Source organism: Caretta caretta, chromosome 8, assembly GCF_965140235.1.
Source record: "Caretta caretta isolate rCarCar2 chromosome 8, rCarCar1.hap1, whole genome shotgun sequence".
Classification (NCBI taxonomy): Eukaryota; Metazoa; Chordata; order Testudines; family Cheloniidae; genus Caretta; species Caretta caretta.
The window spans coordinates 3426177-3452779 of NC_134213.1; the positions used below are offsets into that span (position 1 = coordinate 3426177).

The following is a 26603-nucleotide window of genomic DNA, read 5'->3' on the forward strand; positions in this document are numbered from 1 at the left end:
TTGCTCACTACAGGAGCTGAAACGTGTCCAGAGAACCTGGAAAGGGGCTTTGGAAAAAGGCAGGGCAAGACAGGAAGAAGTCTGGAGGCTGAGTGTCACTATCAGACCCTAGAGTAGAGTGGTGGTCTGGGTTCCTCTACCAGCTACAGAGGAAGGTGGAGTGAAACCTGATTCAAGGTGTTAATACTATTGAAAACCCTGGAACGAGGGGTGGAAGGACCACTGGGCCTAGAGTTAGAGGCAGGAGACTTGGGGTAGGGTCACTGGGCTTTTGACCGTGCGACTGAATGTGACCTTCCCGGCGGGCCAAGTCACGAGAAGAAGCGGACCACCACAGGGCCAAGAGCGGCTGCCAGCAGGGGGCACCAGAGCAGGATAGCCTGCTCCATCAGGCCTCGCCACAAGGGGGCGAGTCACTCTTCTGCAGCTCCCATCTGAGCACAGAATTTGTTATATGACCACTTTATTGACTGTAAAAAATATATACTCTGTACACAAAGAATTCCTATTCAAGAAGATCTGAACATTACATTTAACAGTATTATTTAGTGCAATAGATTGTAACTAATAAATATTTCCTTTACCTCATCCAAGAATAAATACTGTCTTAAAGGCATTACCCAGAGGGGCAATATTACAGTTACAAACACATTAGCACCCTGCTCAGGACTTGGGGGGGCCCACACTGTGATGGTCCCTTCCATGCGGGACTAATGTGCAAGGAGTTTACCTTTGAACACCCTGCCACAATTACAGTCCTCGTGCTCGGGGAAGAACCGCTTCGGTGCCCCACTGTGGGTAAAGGGTTGGGGAGGGGAGGAGACAGGGTCATGGCCAAGTACCCCCCACGCCAGTCACAAATGATGCAGTCCCATGTGCCCTGGGCTGCTTACAATTCCCCCGTGAGCTCCCCAAGGTGCAGTTCCACATGGCATCCTATTCAGGGCAGTGACTATAGGGCAGATTTGGTACCACAGGAACATGGCAGTGGGTGAACTGAAACTAGCGGGGAGGACCAAAGAGAAATCGGATGGAATTCAAGACAGTGCATAATTCTATTTGTGGCTGTTCATGTCCCAAGTTTTGGTTCAGACTATCAAACAGACAGGGACAGTAGTGGAGTTTGGATCTGGAGCCAAACACCCCCACCTTTTGGTGGCGTTCGGATCCAAGGTGCTGGGTCAGACCCGTCTCTGGTTTGTATATGAGGATGGCCTGCCTGGGAAAACGTTTCATGATGAAGTTTCACGTGTGTATAGCTAAGAAATTAATGCAGAACAAAATCAAACGCGGGAGATGAATAAGCTAGGAGCAGTGCCTAGAATACATCTGTACAGGACCTAGTGGCTAATAAAGAACTGAACAGAGTAACATTAAAAATAGATATATATATATACACATTATATCCTGCTCCTTCAAGACCCTTCCTGTTATTCCTAATGCTTAGCAAAAACTCCCAGATTGTATTTAGCAATCCTGGGGATTAACAAAAGCTTCTTCTAATACTCCTACACCGTGACTAACACAATATGAAATACCCGGTCCATCCAATTCAAGTAGGAGCTTGGGTTATAAAATACAGGCCAACGTTTTCCACACTACTAGGCAAATCATAGTGTCGGTGGCTGTATATGCTGTATGGGACAGAGTCTGGTCTCAGTTACACCTGTTTAAATCCACTGATTTTAAAAGTGTCCAGAAGGCTCAATAATTCTGTCCACAGAAGAGGTAAAGAGGTCTTTGTTTTGGGTGGATCCGTTGCTTTTCTGAGTGGGGAGGAGGGCAGGTCTCTCATTTTATTATCACAAGTGCACTGAGCACCTGAACGTCTCTGCAGCGTTTCATCTCTCTGCGTGTGCCTCCCTGCCTCCTCCACTGAACCTTGTCACCCAGCTGAGAACATGTATCACTGGTGACTGTTGCATTCCCACCCAGCGCTTTCTCTCTTGCTGTCCACCTCTTGTCAGAAAACACACCCGTTCCTGTGTAGCTCTAGAAAGGAGCCTTTCACCTTGGATGACGAGACTCTGAGCTCCCTCCCCTCGCCTGCCCCAGACGTGATCCGCCTAGTACGTTGCCAAGTTGTCCCTTGGTGTTCAAGCTGAAAGAGATCTTTGGAGGCCATTTTTTTCTTCTTATGTAGAAGTCTTGATGAGAGTTTTGACACACACATTCTTCAGCTTTGTTTTTCCCCACAAACATCCCCATCTGCACCAGAAAGTCTGCATGTGTAGTTTTATTTGTATTTCCCCCCCACTAACAATATAACATATTTAAGAGACCTTGCAGTTTCTTTCACAGTTTTCTCAGGTATTATGTTCCTATTACTTGGACACTCCCTTCTACTTTACACTCTCCAGTATCCTACATCCCTTACTCCAGAGCTGCAGAGTGAATCATGCTAAGAGACGACAACACTGTCTTAACCCTTTAACGTACAGGATGCAATGGCTAAGCCCAGCCAGAACACCTGTCAGATCTGTGTGTCCTGGTCCCAGTTAATCCATCCATCCCTTTCCGCTCCAGACTGACTGTAACACAGGCAAGTTCAGAAGCATCTGAATGGTTCTTAGAGAGATAAGGTGGGTAAGGTAATATCTTACATAGAGCTCTCCTTGTCAGTGATGGAAACACTTTTCTCAGGGCAGGTGAAAGTTTCCTTTCATTTGGGTGCTTCCAGGGTTAAAATCACAATGCCAGATACCTGAGCTCTGAGGCGACACACTGATCCTTATTATCCTCATGAGAAATTGGCCTGTTGGGTTGGCTGGCTCTGGGATCTTCGCTAAACCACTGGGCTGGTTTGTGAGAGTCTTAAACCAAATGGCTGTCTCCATCTTCTCAACATGGAGCTCGTTAAAAGGATTGGTCTGGCTGGAAGTTCAGGTCTCTGCCCCAATCTAGCTAGTACCATTATCTCTGGTAGGAAGGATTTTGTTAATGCTTTGGGTAGGAGTCTGCCCACTCCAGCTTCTTGGTCGGCTTCACTCAGTGAGCCGGTGTCCTGATTAAAGATCAAATTCAGAGATCTCACTCAGCTGATAGAGCAGGGTAGAGAAGGGGGGTCGGTCTTCTTTCCTCTGAGGGAGAAAGAAAAAGAACAGAATTAAACTCCAACTTGAAAAGGGTTACGGGGGTAAGAGAGAGAACCTTGTAATGAGCCAGAGGCTGAATGGTAACAAAGGTAGAATCAATTCTTAAAGGGGAAAAATAAAAGTGAAAATGTGACTGAAATCACCATAGGAAGTGATGTGACCTCGTGTGTACAGGGCTCCTCTCCCTCTGATTTACATCTCCTTTCTGCCAGCAGAGAAGTTGGCCCAATAACAGCCGACTTGCTTACAAATCACTGGCTTTGACTTCTGCCCTCTAAAGTGGGACTCAGCCCCCACAGGGTGTGTTCTTAACTGGAGTTAGATAGAATGAGTTAAAATCCTAGTGAAGACAAGGCAGCTTGCAGTTGTCACATGAGTTAGTAGGTCAAGGTAAAGACAATGGTGGAGCCTAGGGTTTACCGTGACCTGTTAACTTGTGTGAAAACTACACACTGCTTAGTCCCTATGATTTTGCCTCATGTTAGCTAACTTGAGTTAAGAACACACCATTTTTCCTAGTGAAGACAAGGGGGAAGGGATCATAATATCTTGCCTGTGTATGCTACAGTACTAACCGCATTCCAACAGCTGCTCATGAGCTCATAGATGGCCTTGGAGGCCAGCTTGGGTTTATATAGCCGGAGGCCTGCATTGATTTCTTCCACCACCTCTGCGTTGGTCCGGCTTTCGTACGGGATTTTGCCTTCACTGAAGACCTCCCACATCAACACTCCTGAAACAAACAAATATGGAAATGATAGGAAAGGAGCAACAGTGACCTGTCTAAAACATCCCTCCCCAACAGCTGGTTTGAAGGGTCCTCAGCACTCCAATCAACCCCCCCGCAGCCCACCATTTTTATCGGCTTTAAATCCCCATCCCTGAAGAGCCCAGGCTGTGGCCACCATTCTTCCAGCTCAGGAGCACTGGATCGGACTCCCCTCCAGATCACACCTACATCTCTCTCCCTCATCAGCCCGAAGATTCACTGAGACACAAGCCATTCCTCATTCCCCCGCCCGCCCCACCAGGAACCAAGCATGCTCTGTCTACAGGAGTTGAGTGAAGAAGAGTTAGGTTGAACTGCTCTACTTTGAGAGATTACTGTACCTGTCCCCTTCCATATGCTAGCAGATTATGGTGACAGGAAGGGGAGGACTATCTAGTGTTTAAGGCATCTTAAAGAAATGGAAGTCAGGATTATAAAGTACTATGAGATCTACTGATAGAGCTAGGTATTGTTACTGCAATTCTGCTCCCAGCTCAATCTTTGATTTATCACAGGACCTTAGGCAAGTCTCTTAGGGCCAGATCTGTAATGTTATTTGGATACCTGATTCCCATTGTGCTCTGTAGGGTTGAGGCACCTAAATACATTTATCAATCTGGCCCTCAGTCTCTCTCTATCTCAATGTCTGCATCTGTAGCCATGTGCTGGAAGGTGAGACTCCAGGACTGCCTTCCCCACTTGGTCAGATGGAGCCTGGGCTTCTTCACTTTCAAGAAACACTACAGAGTTCACTTGATCTCCCTGGCCTTGGAAATGAAGGTGTGTTAGCCAAAGGTGCACATAGGGTTTACAGGGGAAGGGGAGGTATATATTCCTCCTGAGAGGTGGAAGGGTAATGGAGAGCTCAGTCTTCATTGTGAGTTTAGTCTGTATAATGTTTTTGCTTTTGATGAATTGCATCAAGGAGAGGCACATCTACGGCGGTCATGACTGCAGTACCAGATGCCTCACAAGCATGATTCAGTTTGTATTTTGACAAACAAGCAGGAGCAAAACTATGAAATAAAATTTGAACGGGTCAAATTAGCCACCCGAGCCTCAGCTATGGGAACTGCTCACCAGAAGAGATGGCAAGTTGTCATTAACTGTGATGAATGCATGTGAAATTGCAGTGGAATTTCTCAGGGATTATGGTGCATATTTTACCTCCTCATGAATACCAAAGGAATTCACTAGGACTGCTGTTCAGAATATCAGAGGGAGTCAGCAGAAAGGATGGTGGGGAAATGTACTGCCTCGTCTTGCTTGGAGAAAGAAACAAAGATAAACAAAGGCAGAGGAGGAGTGGGGTGGAAGAGAGACAAGCATAGGAAAATGACGACAAAATATGTTGCAGTCATGTAAGGAGACTTTATAAATACAATGAACAAAAGTTATTTTGATTCTTGTCAGGGTTTTTTCAGATGGTAACCTGATATGCCTTTTTGGCAGTACACGTGCACCTTGTCTTGGGCTGCCAAGGAAGTTATAAAGGGAGGGATTGATATAGCCAGACAGAAGGATACATCTGGAATAAATACGTCGCCTACAGCTTCATTTTTGCTCAACAAGGTCCAGTTCCCAGCACTGCTGATTCTTAAACAGGGAGAAGGGTGTCAGTATTTCAACCACAGCAGACCACGCTTTAGCAGAGGGGATGCTGGGCCTGGCCTATGAGACTGGGTTAATTGCGGAATAACCTAAATATCTGAACTCCCCCAATGTGCAGGTTCCTAGAGTTGGGAAGCCAGTTCTCATGTCCAGTTCTTTTAGCCTGGTCACAGCAGGATGGTTTCAGTCCCAGCAGAGCAGATTAATGGTCTGTGGGTAATAGAGCAGAAAGAATCCCAGGGGCATGATGCCATGACATGACAGAGGAATCCTCTTATGCAAACCCTGCTGCAGGGGAGATAATAAGTCAGACGGACATTCAACAGTGGCGTCTGCAAATTTCACAGAGGAGAGCCGTGCAATGCAAACAAGCCCCACAAATGTGTCGTTCTATCTTTAGATAAAACTAAATCAACTTTCCCCAACTTGGCTCTACAAAATACTGCAAATAATGTCAAACTATGCAAAAGTTGGTGGGAGCTGTATGGCCCTTAAAGGGGCAGTTTTAGATGGAAAATCCTCTCCTAACTTATTGTCCATACTAATTTCTGAATGGTTGAGTAGAAGAACATAAACCAAACCTGTCCCTCAGAGCACATTTCTTCCAGTGTCACAGCTCCACAATAGCCAGGATGCTGTGGGATGTCACGGTCAGTTCTATAATCAATTGTTATTTGTTAGGATGTATTTAATGACGGATGACAGAATGCTCAGCGCTGTAGTGAACACGGAAGACATAGCCCCATCCCAGAAACCTCCGTCTTGGATTTTCAAAGCCGCCTAAGAGACTGAGGCACGCAACTCCCATTGACAGTCTAATAACCGTCCAACGGGGGTTCATAAGCAAAATTATTTCAAAATACGTAGCAGGACAAACTAAGGGAGAAGATTCTTGAGCACACAATAGTTTAAGGCCCACTCCTGCAACATTTAGTACTGGGCACAGTGCTTAGTATTGTGAGTAGCCTCACTGACTTCAAGCCACGCACAGTACACTGCATTGAGTCATTTTGCAGAGCCATGATTTGCATGCTGGCTGGGAATCTGCCAAACACTTTAGTGGCCAAGGAATGCCATGGAATAGCCTTGGTTAGAACTGAGGTCACTGCCGTTAGTACTTTGAAAAACTGTCTAGTGGCTTTCTTAGGGGTGAGGGTGCAGAAGGGAGAGTCAGGAACAAATTGAAGTCACAGAGCGATACAGCCGAGGGCCCAGGAAACCTGAGAGCACGTGAAGTGAGAAAAGAGCGTGAAGGGACAAGTAACATTTTAGAAGTACATAAAGCAAATGGTGCGAGCAGCGTAAATCTCAGGTGGTGGTGAGTTCTGAACAACACAACATTGTCCAAGGCTGATATTGCATAGGCTCCGCTCCTGTTCCCTGTCAGTGCACCTCCCTTCTGATCTTGGACACTCCATCTGTAGCAAGCCCAGGCCTCCTGAACCAGAGACGCTACCTGGAGCTGCAGTACTGCAAAGGCCTTGGTGCAGCAGGTTGGATTTGCAGTACCCCACAAAGCCTAACTAGTTTATTGTTCTGTCTCCTTTGTCCTGAGAACAAAGGATTTAGTGCCCCTGCTGGCAGTCTTTATTCAGACAAAAGACCCATGCAACCCAGCAATTGTTCTGCCGGAATAAGGTCTTCCCTTCAGGATCAAGCTCCTGCTGATTATCTGATTTGCAACTTACTGAGTCCCCCTGTTCTGATAGAGGGTTCTTACCGAATGACCAGACATCAGACTTGGTGCTGTAGTTGGAGTAGGAGAAAACCTCTGGGGCAGACCATTTGACCGGGAACTTGGTGCCTGTGGAGCTCGTGTACTGATCATCAAGGACATACCTGGGACAGACAAAGAGCAGAGCATGTTCAGTGACACGCTCTGTTGTCAAAGCTCAGGGGTCACACTGCGTAGGCCGCACACATGCCACATTACCTCGACATTCCAAAATCCGACACTTTGACGACTTGGGATTCTCCTACCAAACAATTCCGAGCTGCCTGCAAGAAAGGGAAAAATACAAGAAGATGTTTAGTACTTAAGGTTTATCGGCTGTGCTTCATTCCTTTGTCCTCTTATAGACAGACGGTATTTAAAGAACTGCTTAATTGCCCCATAGAAATCTCTAGCTGAGCAAGGTGGAGAGTAAAAGTGACATCACGTAGTGAGATGGGGTCAGACAATTTAAATGCTATAATTTCCAGTTCAGTTTATCCTCAGTGCTTCCCTGTTAAGAAAGTCCTACATGGGGAAGTCTGACCTGTAGTTTGCTCAGCTCTTGTATTTCTCCATCCATTAAAAATTCAGGCAACTACCCACTGACCCACACGCTGTCTAAGCTGGGGTTAGCCAAACAATCGATAACTACTCCCCTGTCCCTGGGAATCAGGAGCAATCTAAGCTGAGTAATCTAGTCCCTTTTCTCCAACAACGAATACATTTCTCAAAAATAGCTTTTAAAACGCGACTGATGTGGCCTGATGTAACAGGAAACAGCCGCTGCCACATTTGTATCAAGCAATGGAATCATACATAGCAGAAATCCCTGGTTGGCCATGGGACCACTGGTTAATGAAAAGGACTATTCCAGAGAAGGGGGGGTTAGTAACAGCGCACCCTGGAAGACAATAGAGCTTTGACTTCTTCACTGATCTGAGAAATGAACACTTTGTTCATCTCAGAGTCGCCAGCACCAGCAAACCGCGGGAGCTGGAGTCTGCAGTGAGGGGAAGAGACAGCACAGGAGAGGGTGGGACTTTGCACCCTGCCTCCTCCCCCAAATGCAGCTCTAGGCCTCCAGTGAAGGAGAGTAGACAGGGCCCCAGAGGAAGCTTCTTCCACTAATTCTTCTTCCCTCATTCCCTGCTATTTCATAGCCTCCTCTGGGCTCAGCACGCCCTCAAGCTCAGCCAAAAGCCACTGGGCCGATGCAAGGAACAAGTGGGGGGGAAATGCCTTGTCTAGGCTAATCCAGACTGCTCTGCGATGAGGGGAGACCGCAGATCCTCCTCCAACAGATACACTGTGAGGCTGAGGCAGCTGACATGAGGCAAGAATCCCAAGAAATTAACCAATCCTGGCTGGCTCGGAGAACAAGACAGTTTACGGGGGACATACCAGGTCTCTGTGAATGACAGAATCCTGCTCCAGATAAGCCATCCCTTCGCACACGTCTTGGCACATCCCCAAGAGGGTTTCCTTGGAAAAGCTGCCCCTCTGGTTTCTGAGGTAATCCGACAAACAGCCATGCTCCATGAACTCAAACACCAGACATATGGGGGCCTGTTCCATGCACACGCCATACAGCTGGACTAACTTGGGATGAGACAGCTTCCTGCCAGGAACAAAAGGAACGTGGGGGAGAGGAGAGTGAGGTGGGCTCATAGGATCAGCAATCACTCACAGAAATTGTCATAAATATACGTCCCAAACACTGTACAGTAACAAACCTTGTTAGTGCCACTACAACCCTTCCTATGCTAAGCATAAGTAGCTCTTGCTGTGAGATGGACAAGTGTGAAAATAAAAGAGGGAATTTAGGGGCGGATTCTAACATCACACTAGTTCAGCACTGATGTATCAACATTGACTTCAACAGAGTTATTCTGGATTTACACCGATGTAAGTGAGATCAGAATCAGGCTATTGAAGAGTCAATGTATGTGACGGAAGTCTAGCGGTGCAAATCAAGGTGTCCCTGCCTCCACACTCAATATTCCTGCCCTTCCTTTTACATATGCACTTTACAATTACCTAATACATTTGTCTTTTCAATATGGTCGCATTCAGCATGAGTACACAGGTCTACGGTCAGAAAAGTATTGCACAAGACTTGCTGACAAATTCTGTGCACCCAAAACACCCCCAGGAACAACTGGTCAAAAAAGGAGGTGTTTTTTCCATGAACACGTTCAAATAAAATGGATTTTGTTCCGGCTTTTGTCAAAAAAGCACAAAACAAACATTTGAATTGCCAAAAATTGAAAAAAAAATTTTTTTCAACAAAAGCCAAAAAAATCTAAATGAAATTTCTTCTTGTGGCAGTTTTTGTCAAAAAGCCATTTCTGGTCCCAAACCCCACATCCCTGTTATGAAGAAACGGAGATCTAGCTTCATGTTTTGGTTATTGGTAGAAGTATAGACACATTCTCTCACACTAAAAATTCATCTGGGCAGTAACTGCTACAGCACACGCTTTTATACACATCTCGCTAATAAACAAACCAGCATCTAAGCACAGTTTAGATTGCATGATATTATTTTAATGTTTCAATAGGGTGCTCTGAACCATGGATGGGTTCATTTTTTCTGTCCTACTGAGCACGCCCAGAATATACCGGCTGAGAATATAGAGCAGCCCACTTACATCATGACTTGGGCCTCCTCAATAAAGTCCTCTTCTGACATTGCTCCTTCGCGAATGGTCTTTATAGCAACTTTAGTCTGCTCAAGCCAGTAGCCAAGATGGACCAGCCCAAACTGACCGCTGCCAATCTCCTGCACAAATGTTAGCTCCCAAGGATTTATGACCCATTTTCCTGTTAACAGTAAGGGAACAAAAGGAGTAAAGATCTACCAGTAACGTATGAGGAAGGATGGACTTGCAGGTAAGGCACTGAACTAGGATTCAGGTGATCTGCTTCTACCTGTGTAATGTTGGGCAAATCACTTAACCTCCCTGTACTCCAGTTTGCCATCTGAAAACTTGGGATAATAATTATTCCTTTTTCCCACCCTGTGTCTGTCTTGTCTATTTAGACTGTAAATTCTTCAGGGCAGGGACTATCTCTGCATATGAATATATGCAGCACCAAGCAAAACTGGGCCTTAATGTCAGTTGAAGCCTCTAGGAATTACAATGATTACGATAACGATAATATTACTGTAGGAAACAATGTACAACAACAATGGGCCTATCACACGGCCCTCAACTCTCATAGATGGCAGCATCTCAGGTTGCTTGGGAAGATGAATGGTCTTGCTTCAGCATTTACTTCCGTATTTAATATTGACTTAAACAGGATTGGAAGCTATTCAGTTTCTCCCAGGAGGCTCCTTTAATCGACAGTGTGCCTACTAATTCCCTGGGATCTTTCAAAGTCTGGTCATCTCTCCTGGAAATGTCTGAGTGTAAAGACTTGGAAACTGCCAGTTACTGCTGGGATGTCTCCATAAGGAGATTCAGGCTCACAGAGCCTACCTACGCTCCAGGGGATGAACATGCTATCTCAAGGCAAGATAAGTATAGGCAGGGGAATAACTCCTTACCATAGCTCAGTCCTGCAGTGATAGGGGCCTTTTCTCTCCAGGAACAAACAGCATACCGCAAACGAGTGACGAGACCTGGATCACGGAGGAAAATATGGGCCCTAGTTATTGCAGCTGACTAACATGGTGCAAAAAGTGCAAAGGTGACATACCGCCATAGCAACATCTGATCATTGGAAACTGGTAAAGAAATGAATGAAAGTCAATGCATACCAGCCCATGCAAAAGCTACCTTTGGAAGGTCAGAGGTAGGTGTTTTAGTATTTTGTACTGGATTAAAAGGTACTGGGGACACTTGTCATTGTGTCCTCAGTCAGGGTTGCTGAAGCAGAGAATGTGTATGCGATGCTTTGCTAGAGCAGAATGCAGAAGAGTTTGCACAGTCTCCTTCACTAAAGTCACTGGAAAAGTTTGGGGCAGGTGTTAGGGAAATATTCTTAACAGCAAGAGCAACTATGAAACTGACAACCACAAAAGGTACTCCAAGTGCTCCACTTTAGCTAGTCAAGAAGGGATTTGGAACAATGATGGTCAGAAATGAGGTACTGTACATATAATGAGTAGTTCTGCAAAAAGCAGATTGAATGACCCAAATGGTGACCCAACCTGGTCTTTTATTTCTAACCCCAGTGTTTTCTAGAAATAACTTTTTATTCTTAGAGAAGCACGAATTGAGAAGTCCTGCTCTGAGGGCATTAGCGGTTGTCAATGCATTGCAGGGACTGCTAAATTCCACTTGGTGGCAGCTGAATCTCTGTTTGGGTCAAGGGTGGTGACTTCCTGTCTGCTCGAAGGAAGCAGTTTCCGATCTACATCAGCCAGAACCTTCGTTTTTGCCCAGTCACTAAACAGGAGCTACGGAAATTAGAAGTCTCCATTATCTGATGATTGATTTCTGCTGCAATATCATGTGATGCCTGATATTTAGAGGCCATCTCTCATGCACAAGGCATCTCTGTGAGCTTTATTCTGTCGAAGGGTGGATACAGGCAGTACAGGGGCTGTGTACTGTTTGCCAGTGCAGCCACTATGAAATCTACAGTAGATCATACACTGCCTTAGACATCTGAACCCTGCTGCAGTTGAGAGGTAATGTTAGAAACTAGGTTGAGATTAACCCTTTACTGTCATCAGAAAGTGCCATGGGATCTTTAACCTCCAGCTAACCAGCGGCCAGAAGTGAGACGGAAATTTCATCTTAAGAGCAGAAGTCCTGAGAGCCTTCACTCTTCCCAACCAAAGTCACCCAGCACATGGGAAAACAGCACTCACCGGCTGCGTTGTGCTGGTGATAGTTGATGAGTTCGGGGATGGAGTCGAAGACGTGCTTTTCTGCCAAGTAATACCGCTTGGGGTTCTCATCAGTCTCTTTGATGTGATAATGCTTGATAACTGGGGTGCTGTCGTTGCTGAAAAAGAAGACATATTCTGTAAGAATAACAGGCAGCAACAAAACCCCAGGAGCAGGGGAGATGAAGGGAAGAGGCAAGAGCAGCCTTACACTGCCAAGATTTTCCTAATTGTTCTGTCCCTGAATTCCTGTAACATTTGGCAGCACCCAGGGGGGAAAAGGTCCATGGAATACAAAGTGACAACAGAGCTTTGCATCTACACAGCATGACATAAGCAATGTGTTGCTTGAACCACCTTTCTCTTCTTCCTGGAGTCAAGATTACAAATATCCACAGCAGAATCCAACAATTTGGAAAAGTATGTTTGTGACTCAGGATTCCCAGGGGTGTGCTTTAATGTATTAGAATGGTAAACGGTGTGTTCTGTTACTCCCTAGGATGGAGACCTGCTCTTTGATTGCAGGAAGAAGAGATTCACCTTTAAGGGCGAAATGCAAAGCTAAGATGAAACCTGAAGCTCACAAACAGGGTGTGGAGAAACTCTGCCTTTGGGTCTAACTAAGATGTCCCCCTGCACACAAAGGGAGGAACCTCCAGCTTCTGAATTAGTGGGTTAATTGTTAAGCCTTCCAATGGAGCAGACAGCCATTATACTGGAAGAGGAACAAGAGGGATGAGCTACAAAAATCAACAAAACCACCTGCTTGCTCATTGACCCTCTCACTTCCCCAGTGGCCTCACCTGTACAGACAGAGAGGTCTTCCTTGTGGTATTGGGGACACAACGTTGCCAACCTCAAAGCTGGAATTTTAGCTGGAATTTTAGGGTCCATACAGGGCAGTTACAGTGCAGCACCGCCATGTCCACACCGCCACCGGGGAACCTCAGCATGGAGCTTCACCCCTTGGGGACAGGACAGTCTGAAGCATGGGGCTGGCCCGAATGGGAAGCTCTGCCTCCGAGAGTCTGAGAGAGGAGAGCCCGACAGAGTGAGTGGCAGGGGGCTGGCTCCAGCATGGAGCCCTGCCTCTGGGAGCCTAGCAGCTGCTGCTGGTGTGCTCTGCATGCACACCCCTCTAATGTGCTTATGCTTCACCACCACACCACCACTGTCACCTGGACAAGGCTACAAGCTCCAGTAAAATCACCCAAATTTCAGCACAGGGAACAATTTGCAGCCCAAAAAATTGCCTGTCGCCGATTCCAGGTATTTTGTCGTGGAGGCCTTCAAAAACTAGCCCAGCTGGTGAAAAATCACCTTTTTTGGCAACACTGCTTTAAGGGCTGAGCTTCCCAGACAAAGAGCTCTTTTTCTTAGGCACAGCCAGTTGCACCTGGACAGAGACTAAGGTGCAAGCACCTTAAGCACTGAGTGATTGCTGAACCACCACCTGGTTCCAGTAGCAAAGAGGAACTAAGAAGATACCCTGCGTGGAAGAATGCAGTAGCTAAAAGCCCCACCAGAGCTGAAACTCTCTGGAAATGTGGAAACCAACTCAAGAAGGCTGAAGGAGCACGGCACTCTACAGAACACCACAGCCATGAGCTCTCAGAGAATGGGCTGTGAGCATAATTATCTCTACTGCTGCTTTTTGAAACTAGGCTTTCTTCTTCATTACCAAAACCTTTTCTGATAGTGGCATGTTGTGTGTATTCTGTATAATCCCCTTGTAGGCCGTGATCCTGTAAACACTTAGGGGACTAGCTTCGCACATGTGTACTACCCCTGGGATCAATGAGACTATCCATATGCGTAAAGCGATGTGCGTACGTGTTTGCAAGAGCACAGCCATACTTGTGTTTTCACCAATGTATTTTGCTCTGTGTAGGGCAGTTTGCCACACCTCTATGCCCGGCAGGCGTTCAACCCTCTTTTTCAGAAGCGCTACGGTTCTCCCTGAGTTCTTTCTTTGGGAGCAGACGTGACTCTGGATGTTAAAGACTCCCACATAAGTTGCTGGCTGAAGCCACTTAATCAATGCAGAAATCTGCTGAGCTGAGCTGTACCTTAAGGCCTTGGTGAAAACGGAGACCGTGTACATGCCAGGCTGCCTCGAATCTCTCACCATGAACGCACCTTCCTTACCCTGAGCCAAGAGCAGAAGGAAGAAGGGAGGTTAGAAGCCCGGTGTGAGTAGAAACAGGTTGGGGGTATGTCACTTTACTACATGTCCGTGCAGCACCAAGCACCGTGGGGCTCTGCCCTTGACTGGGACTCCAGGTGCTACTCTGATATAACTGATTAATAATAATAATAACCCCTTTGATCAATGAGGCCCTGAGACTTGGAGCATGTATCTGGCATGAGTTGCTCTCAACACTTCTCGCCCCTCCCTCTCACCATTCATGATGGGAAATGCTGGCCAAAAGTCACCCACATGCAGAGCCACACGTTCTGGAGGAGCTCAAGCAGGTAACAGTCATGGAGATAAATATGCCCCAGATACAACCCACAGTGCAGTCACGCTGGTGTGAGAGACAGGAGAAATCAGCTCCCTGAGCAGCGCGTGGACACCTCCCGTAGGAGTTTATAGGAAATTTTCAAAACACAAACCCAGCTCACGCAGGTTTTTATTTCCACCGAAATGCCATTTTTTCAGAGCAACAAAACCTTGCTCTTTTGCTCTGCTGTTACTAGAAAACTGGTCAGAAAATGGGGTTTGATTTAATGGAGAAAATTCTGACAAACTATTTTTTCCTCTTTTCATTGAAATTTACTTGGGTGAAATATCAGAAACTGAAATTTTCTGGTGTTCAGCCAAAACATTTCAGTTTTGGGGCATTCAGAGTTTTGATCAAACAGCAAAAATTTCTGTGGAAAGCAGAAACTTTTCACAAAACGTTTTTGTTTAGTTGAAACCCCAGTTTTCCTTTCACTAACAGTTATGAAGGAAAATGTTTGACCAGTCCTCATTATTATGGAGCATCTGTTTGGGAAGGGAAGATGCTCACACAAAATCTGGGCAGAAGTAAGGAAGGTTTTTTGTTATTTTGATACATGTTTGGCCCTGTCCTTACACCACACTCTGGGTGAGAGCAGGCACAGAAATACCGGAGGAACTTAGGATTCAACTGTCTTATAGCTCGGGCAGCCCACAGGATCTTTTCCACCTTTGTCAATAATTAAATATTAGAGAGACAAGGTGGGTGAGGTGATATCTTTTATTGGACTAACTTCTGTTGGTGAGAGGGACAAGCTTTCAAGCCACACACAGAGCTCTTCTTTAGGTTGAACACTGTGTGGCTCGAAAGCGTGTCATTCTCAACAACAGAATAAAAGATATGACCTCACCCACCCTGACACTCTATTGTCCTGGGACTGATACAGCTACAACTATACTGCGTGCACTGATTAAACATTGTTCTTCATTTGACACCGTACTGTTTCCCTGGGAAATGCAGAGGGACGTTCTCTTTGTGATGCCAGTGGCGCTATTCTGGATATGTTTGTGGGCATTTTCTAGGAGGAGATATCACTTGACCTCTTTCTGCATGGGCTATGTGGAGTCATTGTGGTGTAGCAAAGCCACCTCCCTTCCCACCAACCATGGAAAACTTGGAATAACAAAAATCATATTTAGAATACAGAAAAGTGGGCAACTGTGCTCATGAGAATGAGCGGCCTGAGCTGTTTATTGACACTAGATTTAGGTTGCCAGCTGACTTTGGCAGGCACTTGCATGGACCCCACTGGGGATCTGCATAGATGGAGGGGTTCACTCATGAGGACCCCTTTTTCCGGAGTAGGGCTGTAGAGCGGGCAGGAGCTATGTAAATGTCCCCTGTAGAGATTTGCCCTGGCACCTCAATCCTGACCTGCAGATCACTCCTTCCAATTCCAGTCCAGGGCGCTGTGTCAAACGGAGACTACCAGGCAAGCTCAATTATGGGTATATGGAGAGACCAACATTTTGTAGGGACTAACTCCAGACCAACAAACTCATCAACATTGGCAACCAGGAATCCAGGCCTCTGGAGGCAAAACAGAATTCCTTAACCCACTGGGAGTCACCTAACTTCCTTCCTCATATGCAATATCTTTAAGCAAATTGGAGTCGAAACAAACTTATTGCTTTCCAAATTCATTCAAAAAGTAACACCACTTTACCTCATCTTTGAGGAGTGCTTCTGCTTTGTTTCTGCTGATATTCTTATTATACCATCTGAAAGCAACAGAAAGACTCAGTCAGGAATTCCAGGCTATTTGGACCAATCATCATATATTGCCTTGTTTAGCTTGCATAAGCAAAGCCATTTTTAAAAAGTCAGTGACCAACCTGCAGCACAACAATGAAGAAAATATACCCCAGGACTGCCCATATTTGCTACGAATTAATATTCATGTCTTCAGATTGCCAGTTAACTCAAGGGATGTAATACATTTTGTAAAGGCTAATATCAAGTCTGTAAAGTAGGGCCAGTCAAGGGCCAGTCATGGAAAAGTATTTTTGATGGAAAAATATCTTTGAATTTTATGAAAACTTTCAAGAAAACGTTTACATCATTCATATTTTCCTGATGGTTTTCAATGAATCGGTTTGAACAATTAGTTTCCTTTTGATTTGAACCGAAACAAAAACGTGTGTTTTGGGTTTTGTGGGATTTTTCCCCTTCCCCACCGCCCACTCCCTTTTTTAGTTTCAAATAATTTCATTGACAACAATCTAAAATGTAGAGAAAACCTTCCCCCAAAACAAAAATATTTGGTTTTGTGCAAAATTTGTCGATGGAAGAACATTCCCATTTTTAACCAGCCCTAGTTCTATTAGTAATAGGAAAGAGTTACTGACTTGAACTAACATCTTCACTGCACCAGAAGTATACAATGAGACTGTCCAAGAATAACATCAAGTTTAAGGTGAGAACGCTGCAGTTCCCTATTCATTTATGTGATGTTACAAGACAGGCTCACAGGACCTGATTCCACTGTCTTCTAACTAATATGATCATATACATCTGTTCTGTGGGGCTGTCAAACGTTACCCAAAGAAGTGTCATAATGACTACGCAACGTGCAAGACAGTGGGACTTCAGGCTCACTGAGTCAGCAGCAGCTGTAATATTTAATGCTACCTAGTTCTTACTCAGTACTTCTCATCACTCGATCTCAAAGCACCTTGCAAAGGAGGTTAGTGTCGATGCCACTAGAGCTGTCAAGACCCATGAAACAAGTTCAGGCTACTTACTCGTATATTTGCAGGTTGTCTGGTGATTTTTCCACCAGGTAACTGCTTGGTACATATCCTTCGTGCCTGTTAAAAGGAGATTAGGTTGTCAGTATATCAGAAAGCCAGGATTCTTTGTACATGTACTGTCAGCTCTGAAAACTTTAGTATGTAGGAAACCTCACTCCCTGCTCTGTATTTGCTTGTTGTTTTGAATGGATGCCAGCCAAAAATTAATCTAGACAAAAAATAATTTGTAAGGAGCTGATGTAGCATATTCCCTCCACCCCAGTTGAAAAGGAGGATTTGTGAATGAAAGGGGTGTACCTATGGCACAGTTAGAACTGCTTGGGAAATCTTCCAACAAAACAGTGGTTTGTTGGAAAACGCCATTTGTTGTAATAGAAACTGTTTACAGGAAAGGGACGGCTTTTCCAAATTTCCCATTTTAAAAACAATTTGAAAGAAGTTTCAAAACATTCCATGTCAACGTTGTACCAAAGAGAAAAAGGTCTGGTTTGGGGTTGGAATGACTTTTCATTGCAAAATGTAACTTAACTGACAGTAAAAAAAATGAAATGTTTTGACATCATCAAAACCAAACTATTCAACTGGCCCAGTCTGATTTTTTTTTTTTTTTTTTTTTGGTTCATGAAAATTGTTGAGATTTTGACTTTTCATCCTGATTTGGGATGGGAAAAAGTTTCAAAATCTCACAAATTCTCATGAGACAGGAAACCTGTTTCCCATCCAGCTATAGGGACCGTGCTTTCCCTGTGCTCCACCCAGGGCAATGCAGTTACACATTGCTCTGTGCTCAGGGCTATGTGCTATTCTTACTCACGCATAGACCCTTCATTTAGGTGGAATTACTCATTTTCTGCAAGGGTTACAGGACCAGGCTGCTTGGGAGCTGCAGTGTTAATATGATTAATTCAGCTAGTTAAAACCTGTTCTGTGCTGTTTCTGTTCTGCTCAATCTGGAGAATATTATCCTGAAAACACTGGAGCTAAGTGGCTTCTGCTTCCTGTTTGGGCTTTGTTCTCGGCAGGCTTTGCAAAATTTTGTTTTCCAAAGCTGTAAGGCTGTGTTGCCAGCTGGGGGTTGATATGAAAACGGATGTGTTTCAATTAGAAGACCAGATTCCATACACATAAGCAGTCCTAAAGCTACCTTTTCCATTAGTTGTTCCACTGAAGTCAATGGGACCCCTCCTCAAGGACGGTGCTACTCAAGGTGAGTAAGGGTACCAGAATCTGGCCCTCAACAATTTTTTATTGAGTGTGTTTTGTAATGGACACACACAGCAGATTTACAGATGACTTAGGCGCTGCTAGGACAAAGGTACCTACCCATTCTTATCCTGAACCATCCACCAATGATCCTCAGAGTTGTCAATAACGTAGTACTCCTCACCGCGCTGTAAGGTCAACTCCTGGGGATTCTGAGCCTTGTAGTCATATATGGCCATTACTAAAGCATCCTTGGGGTCTAGCAACAGCCTCTGCAAAAAAAAAAAACAATAACCAGGCTCAGAATTTATATCCACAAAAATACAGGGCAAGTAGCCAGTAACTGCTAAGTAGGTGAAATGTACCCTCTATAGTGATCCCATATCCTCGATGCTGGAAAATTTACATGGAAAATGATTGGGTCTCTATGGCCCTGGTGGGGGATGCTGGGATCACTGAGAAATTCCCAGCCCTTTTGAACAACAGCAAGCCCAGCTGCCTGGTGAAGGAGCAACATGAGGACTGGTTATCAGTGCTGCTGGGCTTGCCCACCTTTGACTTGGAATAAGCTTGAAGTGTTTCAGTGTGGTGGCGTTTAGCACAGCAGAGGTCCTGCTTCTCTCGCAACAAAGTAAAATATTGCAAAGCTGCTGCCCATTTGTCAAACCAAACTGCATCTTAATGAGCAAACTTAGCTCCTTACATGGCGCTGCTCATACACAGTTTGAGAAAGACAAAGGTGAAAATCCAAGAGGAGCGTGGAATCCAGGAAGAATCACGGGCGTGCTAATCTCTTTGCAGAGAATAGTGCACTGCAAGCAATGAGCCCTAAATGGGGCATTTTCCCCAGGGCAAGTTAATCAGACAAGGCACTGCTGAGGCTTCTCCTGCCTCGCTGCACTCACCCAGTTATCTTCAGGAGTGGGAGGAAGAGGCTTCTTGGAGGCTAAAATGAAATGAAGTAAATTAATTTGGAACCAATCTAGACAAAACCAGAGAAGAATATCAGGGAGCCATGTAAGTGACGTCGAAATGGCTGTGAGGTATAGAGAAGAATATAATTTAAGAATAACAAGGCTTGGCTCCTTATTGCTGTTGGAATAAGAAGCAAAAAACGACCCTCACACTTGCATAGCATCTTTCAACCAGAAGAACTAGACCTGAAGGTGTTGTATGGGGGTTGCCCAGGCACCAGTGGAAAGCAGCTGTTAGTAGAATGCAACGTTTGTTTCCCCCTAGCAGCACTATACAGCCAATTCAGAAGAGGAAGTGGAGAATAACTTTCTCAGCTGAAACCACAGGGCAAATGGAGGTAGAACAAAATAGAAATATAATTTTGCCATGACACAGGAGCAAACTCCCTTCTCTTGAGAGAATTGTCCTGGGTCATTTACTGATCACAAGTGGTCAGCAAGTTGGTTTTACACCTCATTCAAAGGATAGCACCTAACACCCCGGTGAGGTAACTGGGTCAGTTTTAATTCAGAGGAAAGAATACCATTTAAAAAGGACGATAGGAAGACGAGGATAAGGTACATCCTGGGAAGGTGGCACCATTTCTCTTCCCTGGAAATGTAGCACAATGTTCTTCAGTGCTTTTTACAAGGTGGGATGAATCTTACTGTTGCTTGGCACAGACAAATCGAAGACTGAGAATATCCATAATGAATCCCGTACCGTTCTTGGTGGGGTCATATTCTATACATCCGGCTGCCAGCTTCTCTGTCTGGGCACAGCATCTCCATCTCCCATCTATCCAAAAATTTGGATGATACTTCGGCACCAAATTGTTGTTGTTCCTGGTTTCTGAAAGAAGTCAGGAAATGTTCTGTTTTAAAAAGGATTTATACGACAAACTGAGGTCTGTGGCACTGACATGAGCTCTGTTAAAGATCAGTGGAAGTGAGTGAAAATCATCTGAATTTCAAGGAAAATTGTTTTCCCTCAGTCAAAGAGCATGAACGCTGATGACAGCCCTCTTTTTGTGAGTATCTTCAGCCAGATGTGTTTAAATTTTCTACTTTCTCATGTAAGGAGTGTATTCTCCCATCAGTGGATACAAAAAACCCTGATTAACATTAATGGAAATTATGCAATTGCACAGGGAAGACTAGAATCTTGGCAAAGTGTTTCTCTTTAAATTTTCAACAACAAAGGCAAAAAAAAAAAGCACTTATAAAAAAAATAGAAAACCTGACATAGCATTTAGCAAAGACGCTTATAAGAGACCACAACTGTACCGCATGTATAGGATACAGTCAGTTACTACTGTTGGCTCAGTTACAGTGTTAGCTGTATGGCTCAAAATTGGCATTTAACATTTAGCATTCACATGCTTAAATACCCATCTGACTGTCCTCATGAGGGATTAAAGCTCCCATGTTTGAAATTAGTGCTCTCTGGGTAAAAAAACCTTTTACTATTAAAAAAAGATCTGCAGGCCTGATTCACCCGAGCCTGTTAAATTGCTCCGTGAAGATGAAGTTATGAAATGTTTAACTAAAGGAAGTGCTAAAGCAGAGCACTAACCATAGCAGCCTTTAGCAAAGTAAATGGTTGCAGAGTAAATGCAGCAACAATGAACTTCATAGCAAGGCTAAATGTCTCCCCGATAAATGGAACACTCCCCTCACATTACAACAGCCAGTGTTATAAACCAGGAAAAGGTAAAGGGGAGGACTTGTGCAATCCGTGTTACTAAACAAGACCTCCCTTATCTCAAGCACTATGGTCCTTTCTGTTTGCAGTGCTCACTGCACTTTCACTGCATAATCAACACAGTGATCCCAACAAATATAATCCAAGAGGAGAGGGAAATAAAAGCCATCCACAAATAAACCTCCCAATAACGACTTCTTTAGGAAGATTGTTATCCAAACAAAGAGTCTTAACTGTGGTTGAAAGATTTTCTACACACCAAAAACTCTCTTTATATATACCAAAAAAAAATTAATCAAGTAAAATACCCTCTCTCCCCCAGCATCAGAAGAATCAAGGTTAGGACAATGTATTAACTAACTAATGTTGCCAGTGAAATCCAACCAAAACCTCCCCATGGACCAACTTTTCCAAGGGCTGCTGAAACTATGCCCCTAAAATTTGCCAACGTGCTGTATAACCACCTGCACGAGTGCCATTCTGCATGTGCAAATATAAGGCATTTGACTCCCTCTGAGCTGTAATTTTTTTCTAGTCTATGGCTACTGAGAAAGCGGGGTTGGAATAGGTGACTTTGGAGATTCGATTCGATTGCGCACAGGACTAAGGTTACCTTCTTTCAGAGTAAACACCCATCTTTGCCGGCTCTCTCGATCGGGTGCAAACACATACAGCAGGTAGTTGTCATGAAGAATCTGGAGAGGGGACCAGAGAAGCAAGCCAGTGATTAGAAACAGCTCCTACTGTCTTTCATATCCAGGGGAACTCAAAGCACCTTACAGACCACAGACCAATGAGTTACATACCAATAGTGCAGTGACTATGTAGGCAAATGTGACAGCCAACGTGTTCTCAGAAATGGCTCATAACCCCCAGAGAATCTAGCACCTTGGTTTGGTTATTTAAAATTGATAGGGAATATTGTCCAGGAAAGAATTCAGCTCAGACATTCTTTGGGGTCAAGTTCTCTGCTGTGGAGGAAACACTAGTGAAATTAGTGTAGCTCCAGCCACTTCCACCAGCAGACAATTTGGCCCTACATTTTCTATTTTCAACTTCCACTATTACTAACATTTGTATGGAAGTAGCATCCTTGTTTCTTAGCAGTGTGTCTGTTCATGCAGTTTGTCTTCACCTGAAATCCTAGAGCCAAATTCTGCTCTCACCTGTACCAGTGTATATTCTGAGCAACTCCATTGATTTCAATGGGTCTACTCAGGACTTACTCCAGTGTAATTAGGCAGAATTTGGCTCTAGGATTTTAGATGGGAAATAAGCTGCAGAAGCAAGTGAACTACTAGGAAACAAAGATGCTGTTTTCATAAAGTTGTCCCTACTTCTGAACAAATGTGGGAAGAGAATGCAGAGCATTCATGACATTTAAGGAAATAAGGTAACATTTTCCAAAGCAGCCAAAGGATTTAGGCTGATAGTCTCTAAATAGAGACTTCTGTGAGACGTCAGCTGGTCCTTAAACAGTATCCCCAGTCGTATGGGAGGAATGGTGAGAGTTTATGACTGTTATTTTAAAGAATCAATCCCTCCGCTCATCCCTTTGTCCTGATGCTTTTTAGCACATACGTGCATACATACCCAAGTGCTGTGCAGCCTTGGAAACCCTGAATTATTCCCTTTATATTGATAAATTATAACTTTCGAAGAAAAAACAGAAAAAAAGGCATATCTCCTGCTCCCTCTGAACTACTCTTCCATTGATGGTGCTGATCTGTCTTGTACAGTTGCTTGTATAAGTTGCTTTTTCAAACCTGCAGCAAACTTCTGAAGCGTGCAAAAAAACCCCTATCTTTCTGTATGATACAGGCTGTATTGCACTGTGCGGCCTCATGTACCAAGCCACACGAAGATATAGACCCATTGGTGGTTGGGTGGCAGATCTACAGCAGGATACAGCTGCCTTTTTTTTTAATGTGCTCTTACAGAACTATACAGAACTGTCTCCGGGGCAAAATTCAGACCTGCAATTAGCAGGTGCAACTTCCATGTGTCATTCACATCACCTGTGAAGTTTGTCAGATATCTCAAAAGGAGTTCACCTGTTTTCTCTGCAGAGCGAACCCAGCTTTCTACTCCAGCTTTATTTTATTTGTTAAGCAATATGGCAACATATAAGAATTCAGATGAAAGAAACATATTGAAGGGTTTGTTTCTTTTTAAATATTGGTGTTTCCAGGAAACAAGGGTTTAATCCTTGGCCATGCTCCAGTGACACAAAGAAACTGGAAGCTGGTGGATATCCCCAGCCAAACCTTTCCTCAGCCTGTGGCAGCTCCCAGCTGGCTCAGAGCTGGTTAGCTGTTGTTAAGCGCGCCAGGTAAAGGGCCGCACACCAGCAGCCATTTGCAGTGCACAGCACCAACTTCTCTTGGTCCCAGAAAATATCTGAACAAGATTATATCTTTCTGAGGACCTGGCACTTTATCTGATAACTGTCTAAGTAAAGATAGCTCATATGTAGAGCACTCCTGTAACAGCCATCCCTCAACAGTTCTCAGCCCAGCGTGGAAAGGGGCTTAGCATTCCAGTGGGGCCTTGATTTGTGGGTGTTTGACGTACACTCATCTCCCGATGATTTCAGTCAGAGCTGCAGGGACTCAGCCCCTGTGAAGATAAAGCCCCCAGTCTCTAAGCTTGGGCACCTATAAAATGAAGCCACTATTAGAAACGTGAGCTGTGTAACTTCTTGACGGTCGCAAAGGGAGTCTGTGGCACAGCTGGGATCTCCCGACCCCAGTCCTGTGCTGGAAGTTAATTGCTCTCCCTTATTGTACCCCTATGAGCTGGTGTACTCCACAGCTCAAAATAGGGGAATTTCACCCATTGTGAACAGAGCCCTCTATACAATTATTAGTCAATAAGGCATATGATAAATGTGCAGTCTTAGTGTTTAGATTAATGTGCTAGAAAGTGATCTATAATCTACATTAGGAATACAATATTGTCAACCCCAAATGTTCAAAATAATGAGTCAGGCCCCAAAATCATGAGCTTTTATGTAATAAGAAATGTTGGGTTCTTTTTCTTTTCTTTCTGTAGGATTGTGCTGGGGCGGGGGGGGGGGTGGTCACATTTTCAAGCTTTTTTCTGCAACTGTGAGGCCTAGAAATGTACTTAATAAATGAATTAGATGAGATTTTCCTGTATTCACTTGGCTCCAGAAGCTGTGGCCTTAAGAAAAGGCCACATATTGTGAGATTTGTGATAAAATTGCGAGAGGTGGCAACTCAGGTAACAGAGCCAAATGGGAATTCTAAATGTAATGGCCACCTAACACTATGGAATTTCTCGTTTGATGGCAAGGTAAATATATCACGTTTGCATTTATTCTTTGTAGACTAGAGAATATGTTTTCTCCATTTTCTTCCCTAGCACTGTCTCCTCTTGGTCCTTCTACAATCTTACCACCGTTACCGAAAAGCCTTCTCCGTTAGTGCTCCTCCCATCTGGAACAGCCTTCCTGCATGTCTCCTATTCATCAAGGGCCTGATCTAAAACCCACTGACAGTGGGGGGGGGGGGGTAATTCACTATTAGTGAGGGTGATTAAACACTGAAACAAACCACCAGGAGACATGGATTCCCCCTTCCACGCCCCCAACACTTGTAGTCTTCAAATCAAGATTGGATGTTTTTCTGGAAGATGCTTTAGTCGAACACAAGTGATTAGGCTCAATACAGGAATAACTGGATTAAATCCTGTGGCCTGTGTTATACAAGAGGTCAGATTAGATGATCTAATGGTCCCTTCTTGCCATAAAATCTATGAATTTGTGTAGTCCAGTGGTTTTCAACATTTTTTTATTTGTGGACCCCTAAAAATTTTCAGATGGAGGTGCAGACCCCTTTCCTTGATCTGCACAAGCTGGCAACTGACAAGAATGACCCTCATTTGTGTGACTTCATTGAAACCTACTTAGAGAAACTCTTAGAGAAACTCTATGGACCCCCATGAGTCTGCAGACCACAGGTTGAAAACCATTGTTCTATGGTAACGAAAACCTTTCACAGACCCCTTAGACATGCTGTGCGGCACTCCAGGAGTCTGCGGACCACAGGTTGAAAATCGCTGGTGTGGTCAATGGAAGACTTAGTCTTCAATTCTCCATTTCTTTTCGCATCTTAGCTGAAAGCATATTTATTCCCCCTTAAGTTCTCCCTTTGCTTTTCTATATCACTGCCATGGTGTTAGTTTACCTCTACATACATGTTGAGATCGTTTCTGTGAAAGACTCTGCAAAAGAAAGCAATTGTATGGATATCGGCAGACTTACCTGGAAAGGATATTTATAGTTACAGGGAATTGTGATGTCACTTTTCACAATTTCAACACATTTGATCCTGGACAGTTCAATGGAGCCCTTCAAAGTTCTTTTTTTCTGAGAGAAAGAAAAGTATTTGGTTCAGGATTCCGATTTCGCTAATTAAGATTAATTGAGTAATTAGGCAAAGGCTGAGTGTGAAGTCCAAGGCAGGTTGGTCATTTACTTGAAAGGAGTAGGATCAGAACCTTTTGTTTGAAAAGTGCATAGAAAAAGCAAAGGGCTGAACACAGCAGGTAGTTCATTACAGAGCCAGTCAAACTTTTTTCGCTGAAACATTTTTTCTAGAAAAAAATGGCTTTTTGACCAACCTAAAATATGTTAAAGAAAATTTTAATTGTGCTGGAAATTTTCTAATTTTACACTGAAAAATCAAAACTGGAAACATTTTCAGTAAAAATTTTGGATTTCAGTTCAGCTCTGGGAAGAAACTTTAGGGGTTTGGTTTTCAAAAACTGAACATATTTACCAAAAATGGAATATTTTACTGAAATTGGTTTTCAAAAATAAACATTTTTCCATTTGGGTTTTCAGTTTTTGTTTCAAAAACAAACACAATTTTTTTACAAGAAATCTTGTTTTTCAAAATTTCCTTACAAAACTACTTTTTCTGACCAGCTCTAGCGTACTATTGTTCACCAGAAAACACTAGATAGATAAATAGGCTTGGAATGGGGAAGACAAAGGAATCCCCAAGAAAATGTTTGCTCAAACTCCTAAAAGCAAAATAACTGCATTTCAACAGCTCTGTTCATTTCTTTTCCCCTAATCACCACTCAGCATTCATGATCAAGTTGTCTGCAGCTTCACAACTGAGACTGATTAGAAAAACATCAGTGTTCAGTAGACAGGACCTAATCAGATGCCTGTTATCGAGTGCATTCTTCTGAAGGATTCACTACAAAAACACTTGCTCCTCGGAAGCAAAACTCGTTTCCTGTTTTGATTCTTCTTCAGCCGGGATTAAATGTTGTAGCTGTCTTCCAGCACAGATCTGTGACTACAAAAGCCTGCAGTGCTTCAAGAACACCATGGTGCAGAGGACTTTTGCTTTTCTAAAGCAACCTGTAGCTTGGATCAACATGCTGACAAATGGGCTTTGGAGACTATTTTGTGTC

At 44.1% G+C, this 26603-nt stretch overlaps 1 protein-coding gene across 2 annotated transcripts in view; it reads right to left on the reverse strand.

Moving 5' to 3' along the window:
- Positions 1–446: 446 nt before the first annotated feature.
- The window catches only part of ITK (IL2 inducible T cell kinase), a 44189-nt gene continuing 18032 nt past the window's right edge, over positions 447–26603 (reverse strand). Inside the window, exons 2-17 of one of the 2 annotated variants that reach the window (XM_048862014.2) lie at positions 25438–25542; positions 21763–21844; positions 20169–20297; positions 19397–19437; positions 18612–18763; positions 17280–17345; positions 16202–16256; positions 14101–14180; positions 12014–12150; positions 10742–10816; positions 9840–10011; positions 8591–8807; positions 7409–7473; positions 7196–7314; positions 3671–3828; positions 447–3080 (exon numbers count right to left, since the gene is read on the reverse strand). In XM_048862014.2, coding sequence (XP_048717971.1) covers positions 3009–3080; positions 3671–3828; positions 7196–7314; positions 7409–7473; positions 8591–8807; positions 9840–10011; positions 10742–10816; positions 12014–12150; positions 14101–14180; positions 16202–16256; positions 17280–17345; positions 18612–18763; positions 19397–19437; positions 20169–20297; positions 21763–21844; positions 25438–25542 — 1725 coding nt within the window. In that variant the 3' untranslated portion in view covers positions 447–3008. The remainder of the gene's footprint in view (positions 3081–3670; positions 3829–7195; positions 7315–7408; positions 7474–8590; positions 8808–9839; positions 10012–10741; positions 10817–12013; positions 12151–14100; positions 14181–16201; positions 16257–17279; positions 17346–18611; positions 18764–19396; positions 19438–20168; positions 20298–21762; positions 21845–25437; positions 25543–26603) is intronic. The other variant, XM_075131236.1, reaches the window with a different exon arrangement.